The following is a 17,903-nucleotide window of genomic DNA, read 5'->3' as shown; positions in this document are numbered from 1 at the left end:
CAAGGCGGCTGGGAGCTGCAGGGTCCCTCAACCGCTTATGGCAGCTCGGCACTCCAGCTGTCAGCGCTGGCCTGCCACCCTGGGCTGGGAAATGTCATGGAGGTCTTTGAAAGTCAAGAAATCTGTGAACTCCGTGACATAATCTTAGCCTTAATTATAATTGAAGCAGTTTTCACCACCACTTTAAGATCACTTCTCCTGCCACTGGAGTAGTATTTTGGGCAATATCCATGATTATCTGTGATTTGTTAACCTCAGAAAACCATACCAGGATTTTAATCTGTCAACTGAGACATTTTAAATAGGGGATGTTATTATTTCCAGTGCAGTAAGTATTGCATATAACACAGATGTTTGCAATCTATGGGGCATGCCTCTGGGGAGACATGGGTGCAGGAAAGCCACTAGTTGCCTCTCTTTTGCCTAGGGGTGTTGTACCGCTGGAACAGATTCAGAGCCCTGCTCAGCCTGGGGGTAGGGCAGAAGGAGCCAGAGCTCTGCCCAAGGGCTCCTCTGCTCCATCCAGTGCTCTGCTCCCCAGCTCAGTTCCTGCTTCCCCATATTTCTCCCCTCAGCATCCCAGCACCTCTCATTCCCTTCGTCCTCACCCATGCCCTGTTCTCCAGCTCAGGTGGGGCTCCTCCATCTCCCCCTTTGCTTTTCTCTTTGGCTGAAGCACCATCTACAGTATTCTAGGGGCTCCCTTCCGCCCCATGTGTCTCCCCATCTCAGCTCTGCCCTGCAATGTATTGGGGCTCACCTCCATTTCCAAGGCCCCTGACTCCACCTCGGTACTGCCCTGTGGTATCCCAGAGTCTTTCCTCCATTTGCCACTGAGCTGTCACTCATCCCTGGGAAGTGGGGTGAGGCAAACTGGGCTTACCAGAAGGGTTCTCTTTCCAATCTGCCACAGCTGTTCACTTCCTCTTTGGTGCCCTCATCATGGCAGCAGCCACTGTGTGAAGTGGGCCATTAGTTCTGTGGAGGCTCTTAGTGTGGTCGTCTTCCCCATTCCCCAGTGTTGGAGCTCGACTGCTCGCGTAGGGGAGGAGCTTTGCAGGCACATAGTCCCTCTCGCTGGTTGGGTTAGGTCCCAGGAAGAGCCAACACCCTGGTGGTTCCTGCCTGGGGTGATGCACTGCCTCCCATGTGGTGTTGGTACAGCTGGAGAGTAACCAGTTGGTCCCAGCCAGTGATGGTCCCACCTTGGGTCTGACTCCCTAAACCCTGGGGACTGCTACAGCAGTGGTCAGTCTCAGCTCTGCATCCTCATTGACGTCCTGCCACATCAGACCTACATGGAGCTCGCAGTGCTGGCAGACCTCTGAATGCCATGCTCTGCCCACAGTTCCTATGCACCAGGCCACCTGCACTAAAGGAGGTCCCACTTCCTGCCTCTGAGCCCAGTGTGCGTGAGACTTGCTAGCTTCATCCCTGGGCTCTGGGGAATTTGAGAAGGGGTGGGGGGGAGGGGAGGTGTCACACAATCAGTGAATGTTATGATATCCTAGAATGTTTGTGCAGTTTTATTTTAGCTGCTGTGAGGTATAGTCTTTTTGAATAGAACTGTGAAATAACACCAAAGGTGCTTTAGGAAATAACATTAGTACTTTTGACACCCCTTCTTATTATAATTATATTGATCTAAGCTGCTGTACTTTATTACTCATATTCTTGGAAAGTATAGGATTTTCAGTTCTTTGTGTTGTTGTAGTAAACTGTGGGGAAGTGCAATTGTTTTTCGGGGGGGGTTTTTCCTGCACATAGAAAGATTCAAGACAAAGTTTGAGAACCCTGATATAAAATATTAATTTGTTTTATAAGTTTAAATATAGTGTTATATGTTTATGACTTACCCATTTGTTCTCTTTTGGCAAAGCATTGTAGTTCTCTGCCTGTCTACAAGGAAATTCCTTTGTAACGTTTGAGCTTGGTCTTGTTTTAAAGAGACCATTAAACCCTTTGTTGTTTTCTAACACTAATTTGCTTTTTATAGAAGAGAAAATATAAAAATTAGTAGTAATGTAGCTCTTATTCTGCCCCCAGGTAAATGTCCCTTGTCTTCCTGGTATTGTGAAAATGTGCCTATTTAATGCAAGTGAGTCTTTTTTTAAAAATGACTGCTGCATATTCCTTAGGTACCTAAGGCACTTCAGCAACTTTGAAATTTTTACCCATAGTTACTAAGTCCAATGGACTTCCAATGGGATTTAAATGCTCCTGAAAATTCTGATCTATATTTTAATAAGTGTAGCAGATCAAGGGTCACATTTCTTTTAACTCCGTGGTGATGCTGTTTCATCAGCATTTCCCAATGACTTGCACTGGGAACGTGGCAGTCCTAGTTTCAGTGCAAGAATGTTACCATCTCATAGTTCCTTATAGACCCTCTCCCCCATCGTACTGAAATTTGTCAACTTAATCTGATATACCTAAACCACTGTGGGATACCTGCCTGAGTTCCTCATAAACTGTATCGGTCATGGGTTAGATTGCCTCTGGGTGCACTTTGTAAAATGAGTGTAAAATTTTAATATATAAAATGTACAGGGTGTTAGGAACCGGGCCCTTTTCCTGTTTTTATTATTTGTGTTACTGTAGTGATTACAGGCCCCAACTAAAATTGGGCCTCCAATCTGTTAAACACCCTACAAATGCATAATGAGAGGCAGTTCCTGGCCCCCAAGGAGTTTACAGTCTAAATAGGTGAGTCAAGGAATGTGAGGAGAAACAGAGGCACAAAGAGATCAAGCGATTTGTCCTAGGTCACCACAGATGAGTGACCGGGCTGGAAAAAGAACATAGGTCATCTTACATCAGAGCAATGCCCTATGTGCTCACCTGCACTGTGTTTTCCTAGTATGCGGAAGTAAGGAGCCAAGTAGTTTCAAAGATTGCAACTGCAGCAATGTTATGGGGGGAGTGTTTCTTGGTTAACAGCGTCTTACAACTTTGATAGGATAACGAGTCTTTGGATAAGGGAGAAGCGGTGGATGTGGTATACCTAGACTTTAGTAAGGCATTTGATACGGTCTCGCATGATATTCTTATCAATAAACTAGGCAAATACAACTTAGATGGGGCTACTATAAAGTGGGTGCATTTATATCTGACTGGATAACGTTCACTCAGTAGAGTAGTTATTAATGGTTCCCAATCCTGCTGGAAAGGTATTAAAACTGGGTTCCGCAGGGGTCTGTTTTGGGACCGGCTCTGGTTTCAGATATATTCATCTACGGACTTAGATGTTTGGAATAGAAAGTACACTCATTAAGTGTTTCAGATGATACCAAACGGGAAGAATTGAAAACTGCTGGAGAATAGGGTCATAATTTCAAAATGATATGGAACAAATGGAGAAAATGGTCGAAGGTAATATAGGATGAAGTTTAAATAAAGATATCATTTCACACATTGACAGAATGGGAAGAGACTGTCTATGGAAAGGAGTACGGCAAAAGAGATCTGGGGTTTAGTGGACCACAAGCTAAATTATGAGTCAACAGTCGTGAGGCTGTTGTAAAAAACAAAGCAAACCATGATTTCTGGGATGCATTGACAGGTTTGTGAAAGCAAACGTGAGAAGTCATTCTTCCCCTACTCTGCGCTGGTTAGGCTCAGCTGATAGTATTGTGTCCAGTTCTGGCACTGCATTTCAGAGAGATCGTGAGAAATTGAAGGGTCAAAAGAGCAACAAGAAGATATAAAAGGTCTAGAGAACATGACCTATGACTGGAAAGCTGAAAGAATTTGGGTTTTGTTTAGTTTGGACAAAGAGGAAGACTGCGAGAGGGGACATGATGAGTTTCAGGTATCTAAAGGTGTCATAGAGAGGAGGGAGAAACTTGTTCCATCTTGGCTCTAAGGATAGAAAACATCAATGCGTTAAACTTGCAGCAAGGAGGTTTAGGTGGAATTAGGGAAAGAACTTACCCCCCCCCCCCCCCCCCCCCCCCCCCCCCCCTCCTAAACTGTCAGGTTTGTTGGTTAATACACCGGAATAAAATTGCCTAGGGAGGTTGTAGAATCTCCATCTCTGGAGATATGTAAGAGTAGGTTAGATAAATGTCTATCAGGGATGGTCTAGACAGTATTTGGTCCTGCCATAAGGGCAAGGGGCTGGACTTGATGACCTCTCAAGGTCCCTTCCAGTCCTAGGATCTATGAATCTATGACAGGTCAAAATCAACACCTTAGACTCTAACCGGGAGTTCTGTGGCAGTCAGTCAAACAATTGAAAGTGTTTCCAGATTAAGCACACTACGTAGTATGCAGCCAGAATGCAGCTGTCTAACTTCAGCTTCCACGTGATGTCAAGGTATTGCCCCACAGAGGAAACACTACAGTAGTTTAGTCTGAAAGTCACAGTGGCTTGGATAAGTGTAAAAAGTCCTCACTCTTCCTGCCAGGTAGAGTACTTTAGAGGGAAGTCTTTCTAATTTATCATAGACATATAGGGCCAGAAGGGGCCTCAAGAGGTCACCCCTAGTCCATGCACCTCACCACCAAACTGAGGCAGGATTAAGTATACCTAGGAAATCACTCTTGGTCACAGTTGCTATCTAAGCAGCTGCTATCCAGGAGCAGCCAAGGATCTAACAAGACCCATGCTTTCTGCTGTGTTGCAGAATCTGAAACCATAGCTCTAAGTGGTATAAACTGTGCTATTCATCTCCAAGGGGACTAATTCAGTTACACAACAATAACAAAGTATTAACTAGATCACGGCTCTTAAAAGGAGAGTAGAGGCTATAGTTATGATCTGCACAACCTACTGAGAGTGACGGCTCGTTTTGGCACTACCAGTGAATGAGCTTTGGAGAGTACTGCTACTTTCTCCACCTCAGTCAAGAAGCCAAACCTAAGGAACCTAGCAGAGTCCTGTGAGGCCCCCACAATGGGTCAGGCTCTAACAACCTGGTGGGGCATATGAGCCTCACTGGGCAGTGTGGTGAGCCCATCACAGAGTCCAGCAGAGACCATGGGTGTATTCAGACCCCACCGAGGAGGAGCTCAAGCCCGAAGAGCCCAAAGAACATGTGTGATCATGGTGAGAACATCTGCACACCAGTACTTTGGGGTGGAGCTTATTGTGGGGGCATAGTTTAAAACAGTGTTAGCGTGGATTTTTTTCCAACTTGATCCGTGACAGCGGTAAATACCTTGGCACAGTGAAAAGCTTACTTTGTCTTATATCAGGCATAATATACTTTCTGGATTTAAGATTTTGGACGTCTTTCTAACTTGTAATCATAGATATATAGGACTGGAAGGGACCTTAAGAGGTCAGCTAGCCATACACCCAACCCTCATGCTGAGGTGAGATTAAGTATACATAGACCATTCATGACTGGTGTTTGTGCAACTTATTTTTTAAAAATTCCAGACAGAGATTTTACAACCTTCGTAGATAGCTTGCTCCAGTGTTTAATTATCCTTGTAATTAGTTTTTTTCCTAATATCCAACCTAAATTTCTCTTGCTGCCAATTACTTCTTGTTTTACCATTGGTCTGTCTCTTTATAACAACCTTTTACAATTTGAAGACTGTCATCTGGTCCCCCCCTCAACATTCTCTAGACTAAACATGCCCAATTCATTCAATCTTTCCTCAGAGTTTCCTGTCAGTTTTGTTATTCTCCTCTTGACTCTTTTTTCCAATTTGTTCACATCTTTCTTGAAGTGAGGAACACAGAACTGGATACAGTTCTCCAGGTGATGCCTCAACCATGCTGAGTGTGCAGAACAATTGCCTCCTGGGTTTTATATAAGAACATAATAATGGCCATACTGAGTCAGACCAAAGGTCCATCTAGTCCAGTATCCTGTCTTCTGACAGTGGCCAATGCTAGGTGCCCCAGAGGGAAGGAACAGAACAGGTAATCATCAAATGATCCATTCCCTGTTGATCATTCCAAGCTTCTGGCAACAGAGGCTAGGAACACCATCCCTGACCATCCTGGCAAATAGCCGTTGATGGACCTATCCGTCATGAATTTATCTAGTTCTTTTTAGAACCCTTTTATAGTCTTGGCCTTCACAACATCCTCTGGCAAAGAATTCCATAGATGGACTGTGCATTGTGTGAAAAAATACTTCCTTTTGTTTGTTTTAAACCTGCTGCCTATTAATTTCATTTGGTGGCCCCTAGTTCTTTTGTTATGAGAAGGAGCAAATAACACTTCCTTATTTACTTTCTCCATGCCAGTCACGATTTTATAGACTTCTATGATATCCCCCCTTAGTCATCCATTTTCCAAGCTGAAAAGTCCAAGTCTTATTAATTTCTCCTCGTATGGAAGCTGTTTCATATCCCTAGTAATTTTTGTTGCCCTCTTCTGTACCTTTTCCAATTCCAGTATATCTTTTATAAAATGAGGAAACCACATCTGCAAGCAAAATTCAAGATATGGAAGTACCATGGATTTATATAAAGGCAATATGATATTTTCTGCCTTATTGTCTATCCCAGGAGAAGGCAACCTATGGCATGGGTGCCGAAGGTGGCAAGCAAGCTGATTTTCAGTAGCACTCACAGTGCCCGGGTCCTGGCCATTGGTCCCAGGGGCTCTGCATTTTAATTTAATTTTAAATGAAGCTTCTTAAACATCTGAAAATCCTTATTTACTTTACATACAATAGTTTAGTTATATATTATAGACTTATCGAAAGAGACCTTCTAAAAACGTTAAAATGTATTACTGGCACGCGAAACCTTAAATTAGAGTGAATAAATGAAGACTCGGCACACCATTTCTGAAAGGTTGCCAAACTTTGTTATAGAACATCTTAGAAAAAAGCTATTGCTTATACAATACTCAGATCACCAGTCAAATTAATCCTTACTACTGAGCAAAAAGATCTGTCTGGAAATTTACCATTTTTATTTCCCCCACTTTCTTTGTCTCATATACATCAACTTTCATAGAATAGACTCAGTTCTATAGTACCAGGATTCTGAGTCCTTTTCTTTCTGAGGTCCCCCTTAACATACTATAAAAACTACCCAGCACACCAGTGCCACAACAACTGTTCTTCTGCATACAAAAGCCAGGGACAGCGTTAGAGAGTAGCAAGCAAGGCAATTGCACAGGGCCTCACGCCGCAGGAGGCCCCACAAAGCTAAGTTGCTCAGGCTTCAGCTTCAGCCCCAGGTGGCAGCACTTTGGCTTTCTGCCCTGGGCCCCAGCAAGTCTAACATTGGCCATGCTTAGCGGACCCCCTCAAACCTGTTTGCAGCCCCTCAGGGGGCCCTGGACTCCTGGTTGAGAACCACTGCTGTAGTACACTTCACTTAAGAATTACTGTATGTGTCAGTCCAAATTTGTCTTCTGCATTTCCTTAAATATTCTGAACTTGTCTATTTGAAAATTTAAAACGTGAAAGCATTGAAAACACAAGTGCATGGTTAGTTACCAACATGATTAGACACTACTTAAAACAAATGACTGGAGCTCAAGTGTTCTGCACAATTTTATTTTAGCTACAGCTGTCTCACGTATTTTCTGCCTGGTTAGAGCTGAGCAAGCTATTGGTAGCGAGTCTCTGTTTTGGTGGCATTTTTTCCACAGGCAGACTTGAGTTTCTGAACCTTATCCTCTTCCCCAGTTCAAGGCAATTGGGCAGTGCCTCAGTTCCTGCAATTACTAGAAACAATTCAGAATTGTCTACAAGGCTCAATGTCTGGCCGTGCCCATTTCACCTTCACACCAGATTCTTTGCCTCCAATACCAGGAACAAAAGCTGTGTTTCAGCATTCCTGCCTGTCCATTGCAATCCTAGCTGTTATAACAATAAGTATATTATTATAATAATTATGGCTGGTTTTGGGATCAGCAGTGAGAGAAATGCTTCCCACACTTGCCTCTTTCTGTAGGGGCTGAAATTTCCAAGGCTTTGTTCTCTAAATGAGACTATTCACTGAGCTCTGTAATTGTTCCTCCTTCCTATCATGGCAGAGCAGGCTAAATGGAACAAGCTGAAGTGTAAGTGGTACTCCTCCTGTAAGTTGACCAAGTGATGAATCACAAAAGGAGAGCTCTGCCATGATTGCTCCTAGCCCATAGTACCTTGCTGTATCCTGGATAGGAGTTTAGAGTTTGAATAAGCAGCAGAGAATCCTGTGGCACCTTATAGACTAACAGACGTTTTGGAGCATGAGCTTTCGTGGGTGAATACCCACTTCGTCAGATGCATGCTCCAACATGCATCTGACGAAGTGGGTATTCACCCACGAAAGCTCATGTTCCAAAACGTCTGTTAGTCTATAAGGTGCCACAGGATTCTCTGCTGCTTTTACAGATCCAGACTAACACGGCTACCCCTCTGATACTAGAGTTTGAATAGTTTGTTTAGGGCCTTCACTTACTCACAGCAATGCACGTGCATCACCAAGACTCCTTCAGCAAGTTGTGTATTGCAGGTCAGTATTCTTAGGACTCCTTAAAACAGACTTCGAGTCCAGTAATTTTCCCAGAGGCTAATACACCTCTAAAGGGAGAATTCGAGGGTGCCATACTAGTTTCTCTAGCGTATAAGTGAATCACTTGGAAAGGAAGGTAGCATTTCCAAGGAGAGTGGGAACCCAAATGTCTCAACTAGGAAAGAGGTCAGTCCCAGGCAGCAAATAAACTTTCCATTTCACAAATTCATTGGTTGTTTAAAATGTTTGCCAAACACACTCTCCACTGAAATAGACAAACGAAGGTTGCAAATACAGACCTATATCAGTCTGTTGTTTAGTTGTGAGCTACTCATTATGACCATGTCTTTCACTACTAGCTGTTCCTGGAGCATGATTGGTCACCTAAGCCACAAGTTGCTGTGCCTTGGCTGGATGATTGAAACACCTGTAAATAGATTGTGGGAAACTGAAGATTGATTCTCTTTGTTGTGAACAGATTTTTCGTTTCCTTTGAATATTCTCTGAACAAAAAGTGTACTGGAAATAAATAAAAGGCTGCAAATACCTTTGAGGAGTTCTATATTTGAACAAGTGTTCATTAATGCCTTTTTTCATTATTCCCCCAGTTATGTTCTACAGGGTTTCCTGTACTGGATATTATTTACCATCGCACCGATGTCATCCTTCCTGAATTTATGTTCAGTATTGCAACCGTGAAACTGTCCTAGATACCTTGTTAAAAAATACCTGATTGCAATAAAATCCCCATACATGCAATCAGGTCTGATGCACGCTATTGTTATGTTTATTTTACAGAGTTCGTTTAGTAGAGAGAGGATCACCTCATAGTTTGCCCCTAATGGAGTCAGGAAAAGTAAGTGCTGAACATGGCTTCTGTACCATTAAACATTTCTTTAATTTCCACTTTGTTAATTTTTCTAAGGTGAATTCAGTGCTGAGGAAAGCTCTAGCACTGGACAGACTGCAGTCCTGTCGTTATCCACAGAGACTTAGAGCACAGTAGCATTGACAGAGCTCTTAACATTACTTGAACAACTTGTCCCCCTCTGTTCTGAGGGAATTGCTTCCTACTCCTAAAATGATAGTTCACTATCTGCCTATGCAATCCTCCGACTCACTTTTGAGACAACTACTGGCACCTTTCTTGGCAGTGGAGGTTTTAATGATGAGACACGTCCCCTGGAAATTGGACTGAGACCACCAAGACATTCCCACATTATTCATAGGCCCCCAGACATCTGGCAGGGGAAACATCTTTGGGATGTATGGGAGGCAGTGTGGGCTAGTGGTTAGATCACCGGGCAGGGATTTGAGAAACCTGGGTTCTATACCTGACTCTGCCACTGGCCAAGTGGGTGATCATGGCCAAGTCATTTTACCTCCCCGTGCCTCGGTTTCCTCCTCTGTAAAATGAGGTTGATTGTCTGTGTAGAGCACTTTGAGATCTACTGATGAAAAGCTCTAAGAGCTACATATTTACTTATTGATACCAAGCTAGACTAAATTTGATCCAGTCTCTGAGAGTGTGAAAGGATCCATTGTTGCTGCCCTGAGCATCCAGACAGTCTAATTTAAAGAACTGAAACGGAGGCTCTTGGCACCATAATATATTCATTATTTTTCCCCATGTGAACATTAGCTTTGGCAGAAAACGTTATCTGTCTATCAGGGTTTTATCCTGCCATCTGTTCTTACAGTGTCTGGGCACCTTCCATAGGAAGCCGTAGCAAAGTCCTTTGTGGATTTCCTGCAGTCACTGGTTCTGAGTAAAAATTCTATTTGGGGTAAAGTTTTTGGTTTTGAATGTTTTAGAGCCTATTCAGTATTTTTTTTTAATTATTTATTTATTTTTAGTAGGATGGGGGTGTCAGTGTTATGTCATTCTTACAACAGGCTTTTATGAAGAGGAGGGTTTGCAGCATTTCCTAAATTCAGTCAGTCTGGATTGGCTTCCTCTCTTATGCAGGTTTCTTCCACATCTGAATCCCTTGACTAATAAACAGGAAAGACAGGGATTTTCTTTTCAGAAAGTTTACTGGCAGCAATCTTCAGGGCTGCCCAGAGGATTCAGGGGGTCTGGGGCAGGGCCGGGTCTTCGGCAGCAATTTAGCGGTGGGTCCCTCTCGAGGGGAAGGACCTGCCGCCAAATTGCAGCCAAAGAATGAAGCAACGGCAGTAGAGCTGCCGCCAATCACGGCTTTTTTTTTCCTCCACTTGCAGTGGTGCTTGTACTCACTGGGCGGCGCTCCAAGGCTTCAGCAGCACTTCAGCAGTGGGTCCTTCACTCGCTCCGAGTCTTCTGCTGCACTGAAGGACCCGCGCCGAAGACCCAGAGTGAAGGAAGTGCTCGCTGTCTAAGTGCCGCCGAAAACCCGGAGCGGCTCGCAGGACCCCTGTGGGGTCCAGGGGCTGGGGCAAATTGCCCCACATGCCCCCCACTCTGGGTGGCGCTGGCAATCTGTAACAGCACAGAATTAGGTATATCTATCACAACTAGCTAATACCATTCCTTAAAAGTAATATGTTAAGTATTTTAAAGATTTTTTTCACGAGTCAGGTAAAGGGCTTCTGGGGACAAGTATCATTTGTATAGTTACATAAACAGACGTACATCATCTGGTTTCTTACAGAATATGACTCACTTTGTCTTTTAATAGATCCTCCCTGGAGTTCGCATCATTATTGCTAATCCTGAAACAAAGGGACCCTTAGGGGATTCTCATCTTGGTGAGGTGAGTCGCAAAAATTGCCCCTTGGTCTGTGATGAATTAAATTACAGGAGCAAAAGACACTTTACACTGTATTAGTGGCTTCCTTAAATAAATACACCTCTACCCCGATATAATGCGACCCGACATAACACAAATTCGGATATAACGCGGTAAAGCAGTGCTCCAGAGAGGTGGGGCTGCATACTCTGGAGGATCAATGCAAGTTTGATATAATGCAGTTTCACCTATAACATGGTAAGATTTTTTGGCTCCCGAAGATAGCATTATATCGGGGTAGAGGTGTATAAAGATATGCCAAGCTCATAAATATCTGTAGACCATACAGCTTTATAATGTGTGAAGTTAATAGTAAAAGAGTTGCTGTTGCTGTTGAAAACCTTTTCCTTGTTGAACTTCAAAAATATCAGCATTTCTTTAAGAAAACCACGGAGACCTTTTTTAAAATAGCCGTTTTTTTTCCATCTACATTTTCTGTTTGTTCTATTACTTCTGACACTGAGTAAAGGATATTTCTTTGATTAGTCTAACTTCAGCTATATGGAGTTCCTATATTCTTTTTATGATCACTATAACCTAAAATGTTCTGTTTAATGTAGTTTAGGAAAGCTGTACACATTTCCTGCTTATTTTGTGTTTCACAGAATAATAAAATTGAACTTAATGTTTTATTTTCAATGAGCAAATAAAGATTTCAATAAATGAAATAATTTGTATGGTCATGATTAAAATTACAGTACAACTTTTGAGAATATATAATCTTTCTGAAAAAAATGAGATCATGAAATCCCAGTGTTTTGTGCTAAGGCTGGAGTAAAATATTTTGGCTAAAAGAATAACATCAGTGCCCTTTTCATTATTCCAAAAAAGGTAATTTGTATAGCTTAGTACTGCCTTACCTATCTCTCAAGAGTTGTTGTGAAGCTGTCTTTAATATTTTGAAGATTAAAAGTGCTTTGTAAGTGCTAAGCGCTATCATTGTTTGATAGCTAAGGGGCACGCTCACCAAAGTAGTCTTATTGGGTGAGTTTCTGGCCCCTAGGCTTTATACCAAATGAAAAGACCAGGGCAGTGTAAACTGTCTTAGATCAAGCTGGGGAAGAATTTCCCCAGGACAGACACTGTGAAAGACCTGTCTATAAAGCTGTCATCAAAGGACCACCCTCAAAGTGCTAATGTAACGGGCATGAGTAGAAGGGGCATGTTGGGACAGCATCACAGAACACAGCACTGTGGAAATCCTGGGTACCACTGCAGCCCATAGTATAGTCCTATGAGACTGATAGAAATTAGACAGTTCTGGGGGCTTGTCTAAGTTATACCAGGAGCTTCTTGAGCCCTCAGAGCAGCCCAAGACCAGGAGGATGCAAAGGCTAGGCACCACTTCCCTGAGGTGTGAGGCCTGTTCTGTACCTTTAAGAGACACAGAACCTCACTCATTGAACCTCACTCATTGACTTCAGTAGAGCTACTCATGTGTAAGGCAAGCAGGATTTGGCCCTCAAATAAGTATAGAAATAAGGTGAATGTTGAATCAGAAACACCTACTTACGATTAAAAATAGATGCAAGAATTTTCAAGAATTCTTCACCCCGGATAGGTACGTTTAATTAATGCCAGTCTAATTGCTTTTATCTTAGATATGGGTTCACAGTGCTCATAATGCCAGTGGGTATTTTACCATATATGGAGATGAATCTCTGCAATCTGATCACTTTAATTCAAGACTCAGCTTTGGAGACACACAGACTATTTGGGCTCGGACTGGCTATTTGGGGTTCTTGAGGAGAACAGAACTTACTGATGCAAATGGAGGTAAGACCACTAATTCCATTTATAAATGTATGTTCATACATATCTTTGAAAGTGCTATAAAGTTGTTCACTCGCTTGTAGCCTGGTCTGTTGTAAGCATCAACATTCACCGTTAAATGCTCTAGAACCTTCCAAGAAGCATTTTCAAAATAGATGTCAATAAGAAGATAAAACAGTGGAACAAGATGCCTGCCAAAAATGGGTGCCCAGTTATATACCTTTTGTTACATGTGTGCTTTTGTATGTTTTCTATACACACTGTAAGCTCCCTGAGGAAGAGACCTTCTGATTCTATATACAAAATGTCTCTAATACTTTTCGTCTGGAAAAAAATGTTAATATTCTTACATGTTTTGCACCACTGCTGCAGTTGGCTCTGCATGAACAGATCCTTGCTTATGGAACACTGCGGCAGGACTGGGCTTGGGCTTTTTGCGAAGCCACCCTCATTTAGTAATCCTATTTCTGTGAAGTTGTTAATAAAAATTGTCCTGTTTTTGAACTCACCCTGTCCTTAAGACTGTAGGAGCAAATAAAACTGTACTATAAGCTCTAGCTTGTAAATGACGTTACAGGGAATATTTTGTTTTCTGTCAGGGAAACACAGGGCCGTATTATTCACTAGTGACATACCCTATCTTTTGTTAATATACAGTATAAGCAAACAAATGCTGTGAGGCAAAAGACAGTGTGGCTGAAATTCTCTGATTGGGAAATTACCATGACTTGCAAAATACAGAGTCTGGCTGTGATGCTAGCTGAAATTGCTAGTAAAGTATCGTTTCAGGTACATCAATAGTGTTCACAGTGCCACTGTTATGAACCAGTTGAATCCGTTTGAATTAGGGATGTCAAGCGATTAAAAAAATTAATCGAGATTAATCGCATTGTTAAACAATAATAGAATACTATTTATTTAAAATGTTTTGGATGTTTTCTACATTTTCAGATAGGTTGATTTCAATTACAACACGGAATGCAAAGTGTCAAGTGTTCACTATATATTTATTTTTTATTACAAATATTTGCACTATAAAAAACAAAAGAAATGGTATTTTTCAATTCACCTAATACAAGTACTGTAGTGCAATCTCTTTATCATGAAAGTTGAACTTACAAATGTAGAATTATATACAAAAAAACACTGCATTCAAAAACAAAACTGTGTAAAATTTTAGAGCCTACACGTCCACTCAGTCCTACTTTTTGTTTGGCCATTTGTTCAGACAAACAAGTTTGGGTACAATTTGCAGAAGATAATGCTGCCTGCTTCCTGTTTATGGTGTCACCGGAAAGTGAGAACAGCCATTCACATGGCACTGTTGTAGCCAGCGTCGCAAGATATTTACGTGGCATGTTCATTTTCATCATCTGAGTCAGATGCCACTAGCAGAAGGTTGATTTTCTTTTTTGGTGGTTTGGGTTCTGTAGTTTCCTCATAGGAGTGTTGCTCTTTTCAGACTTCTGAACGCATACTCCGCATCTCATCTCTCTCAGATTTTGGACAGCACTTCAGATTCTTAAACCTTGGGTCGAGTGCTGTAGCTATTTTTAGAATCTCACATTGATACCTTCTTTGCATTTTGTGAAATCTGCAGTGACAGTGTTGGTAAATCAAACAACGTGTGCCGGGTCATCATCTGAGACCGCTATAACATGAAATATAATATTGCAGATTGTGGGTAGGGTAGAAAGACATACCAGTTTTTCTCCTCCAAGAAGTTCAGTCACCAATTCGAGATACACATTATTTTTTAATCGGAGAGCCATATCAGTAACGGAAGCATGTCCTCTGGAGATGGTGGCCGAAGCATGAAGGGGCATTGCGGGGGGCTTATTCCTTCAATCCTCATCACTTTCCTGGTCATTACTCTGGCATGGAACAGAAAGCAAACAATACCCGAGTTCGCAAAGGCGCAAACAAAGGAGATGTTTATTGGGTAACTTCAGCAGCAATGAATTCCAGTTTTCCTTCCTTAAGTTGTCCCCTTCCAGCTGCTTGAAAACCACCAGAGGCCTTGCCTGTGTCCCTGTTTCTGTTCCTCATCCCCTGTTCCATTTCCCCCATTAGCAAAACATGAATTCCAATTCCGCTCCAGTCGCCATCTCCCTGTCCCTGTTCTCATTTCCCCTCCCTGCTTCCTTATTGACTGCAGAACTATATAGTAAAACTTGAATTTTGCTTAGCTACAAATATATACTTACCAATCATTTTACTGAAAGTTAAACTTAACCAATTCCTAACATATTTGTATACATGGTTAATTAACCAATTATATTTCCACCACCTTAATTGATTTTACACCCCAACAAAATTAATTATACAGCAGATGAGAGTTATACAGAAACAAACAGCAGGGAAGTGGGACGACCTGGCCACGATAGAACAAATACAGAAATGAGGATTTCACATCCCTAGCTATTGATAAGTGAGTTCTGGCCACAGACAGGATGCCTATCAAAACTAAAGTTTCATTTACATCTTCTACGGCTTCCCTTTCTCTCGGAGGTGAATAGGCAATATCCTGATATAAGCGGACACGATTGTATTCCTAACAGCCCAATAGTCACCTATATTTCAATGTGACTAGTTTGGAAATGTGAAGGATGTGACCATACATTTCCCAGTTTATGGCGTGACCTCTGGCTGTTTTAGCTGAAGAAAGCAGGCCTCAGAGCGTCACAATAAGAAGCCATGGCTGTTACAACAGACAGACAGGATTTTTGATTCTTACCTTTTAGTCAAGCGCTCATATAACGACGAGCTAAGATGAAAAGGAAATCACCATAGCCTGAAAGTATTCTAAAGTATAGGAGCTCCGGCACAGAGCAGGCACTGAATATCTATATCCTAGACGAGATCTAACGACTCACGGGGAATGTTAGCATATCTGGCACAATAAAATACCTGTGCAAAACCAGATACAAAAGTGGCAAATGTGCAACGCCTGTTCTCACCTTCAGATGAGCATTGTAAAATAAGAAGCAGGCAGCATTATCATCCCAATAAATGTAAAAACAAAGCGATGTTTCTTCTTCGCAATTGACTGAAAACAAGAAGTAACGGACTGGAGTGGACTTGTTGGATCTCAAGTTTTACATGTTTGTTTTTTGAGTGTTAGTTGTGACAGACACCAGGCACTGAGGTACAGGAGTCCTGGTGAGAGGCAAAATATACTGGTCACTGGATAGAGTAGTTTTCTTGTTCCCTGAGTGACCAGAGCCAGGGGCTGCACTAGAGTAATTCAGGAACCTGCTAGAACCAATTAAAGGCAGCCAGGCTGATTAGAAACATCGTATCGCCAATCAGGGCAAGGCTAAAAAAAATCAAGGCACCTGGGTTTAAAAAGGAGCTCACTACAGTCAGGGAGTGGGGAGCCAGAGGAGAGGAAGTGCATGTGAGGAGGCTGAAAGCAAGAGGCACATGGGAAGCCTAAATAGTGAGAGGGTGCGCTGCTGGAGGACTAAGGAAGTTACAGAAGCGTTATCAGACACCCAGGAGGAAACCCAGGAGGAAGGTCCTGTGGTGAGGATAAAGAAGGTGTTTGGAGGAGGCCATGGGGAAGTTGCCCAGGAAGTTGTAGCTATCATGCAGCTGTTACAGGATGCCCTATAGACGGCTGCAATCCACAGGGCCCTGGGCTGGAACCTGGAGTAGAAGGCAGGCCCGGGTTCCCCCCAAACCTCCCAACTCCTGATCAGACACAGGTGAAGTTGACCCAGACTGTGGGGAAGATCACTGAGGTGAGCAAATCTCCCAAATAAGCACAGGACCCACCAAGGTAGAGGAGGAACTTTGTCAAAACTGGTGTCAGGAGTGGGATTTGGTGTGCATAGCTCAGCAGAAGAAGGAAGGTGATTTAAAAAAAAAAAAAAGAGAGAGGATTTCTTTTTTTTCACCACAATGGATGACTTAGTGCGGGCATTGATACAAGCTACGGCGGCCCAGCAGGAGGCTACCCATGTCCAGGCAGCCATTCAACAGAAGGCAGTGCGGCTGCAGCAAGAGACTAATCGCCTGCTGATGGACCAGGCTTCTCAAGACCGAGCTATGTTGCGGAAACTGGTAAACCAGATAAAGACCCTTACAGAGCTGAACCGCGGCCATGATGGGACGCAGATCATACGGGCCAGCCATTGGCTGCAGAAAATGATGTGGGAGGGTGATGTAGAGGCATACCTTCGGGCCTTTGAGAGGACAGCGCTACGGGAGGCCTGGCCTCGAGATCAGTGGTCTGGCCTCCTTGCCCCATTTCTGTGTGGGGAGGCTCAGAAGGCCTACTATGATCTGCCTGAAGAGGCTGCAGCAGATTACCCCCAGCTGGCCAGATCTGGGTAATGATCGCAGTGCAGGCCCAGCGGTATCACGAGTGGAGGTACCAGGAAAACAAAACCACACGATCTCATCCATCTCGCATGAAAGTGGTTGCGAACGGAATCCCGGAGTCCGGAAGAGATATTAGAGGTTCTGGTCATCGACCGATACATGAGGGGGCTACCGCCAGACCTTCGTGCTTGGGTAAGACAGAACGAACCCTCCACCTATGATGAGGTTGTCGCACTGGTAGAGAGGCGAAGGACAGCGAGGGAACTGACCCAACCAGTTAAGAAAGAGGCACCCCGGGTTAAACTAGCAGCACAAAGCCCTAGAGCTCGGGTGACTGGGCAACCAGGAGATCACAGGTGGAAAAAGAGAGGGGCCGAAGGCCCACCAGAAACCACAAAGAGTCGGAGCACTGAGGGAGAAGAGGATTGTGATGTTAGACTGCCCAAACCAAGAAACTGGGGAATGCCTAAGGCCCCATGCAGATGTTATGCCTTCGGGGAGTGGGGACATATAGCTGCACAGTGTCCCAATGCTGAGGAGCCTATGAAGTGTAACCTGGGGAACTGGGCAGACCTGTGCTCCCTAATCCACCTTGTGGGGGTCTCACTA

General features: G+C 43.2%; 1 protein-coding gene across 5 annotated transcripts in view; it reads left to right on the top strand.

Annotated features, from left to right (window-relative positions):
* Positions 1 to 17,903, top strand: part of DIP2C (disco interacting protein 2 homolog C) — a 518,420-nt gene that overhangs the window by 482,157 nt on the left and 18,360 nt on the right. For all 5 annotated transcript variants that reach the window (XM_075062211.1, XM_075062209.1, XM_075062210.1 and 2 more), the window contains 3 exons: positions 9,220 to 9,277; positions 11,082 to 11,156; positions 12,794 to 12,968. In XM_075062211.1, coding sequence (XP_074918312.1) covers positions 9,220 to 9,277; positions 11,082 to 11,156; positions 12,794 to 12,968 — 308 coding nt within the window. The remainder of the gene's footprint in view (positions 1 to 9,219; positions 9,278 to 11,081; positions 11,157 to 12,793; positions 12,969 to 17,903) is intronic.

The sequence above is a fragment of the Chelonoidis abingdonii genome, chromosome 2 (assembly GCF_003597395.2).
Source record: "Chelonoidis abingdonii isolate Lonesome George chromosome 2, CheloAbing_2.0, whole genome shotgun sequence".
NCBI classification, from domain to species: domain Eukaryota; kingdom Metazoa; phylum Chordata; order Testudines; family Testudinidae; genus Chelonoidis; species Chelonoidis abingdonii.
The sequence above is the reverse complement of the archived record's forward strand: the minus strand, read 5'-3'. Positions and strand labels throughout refer to the sequence as shown.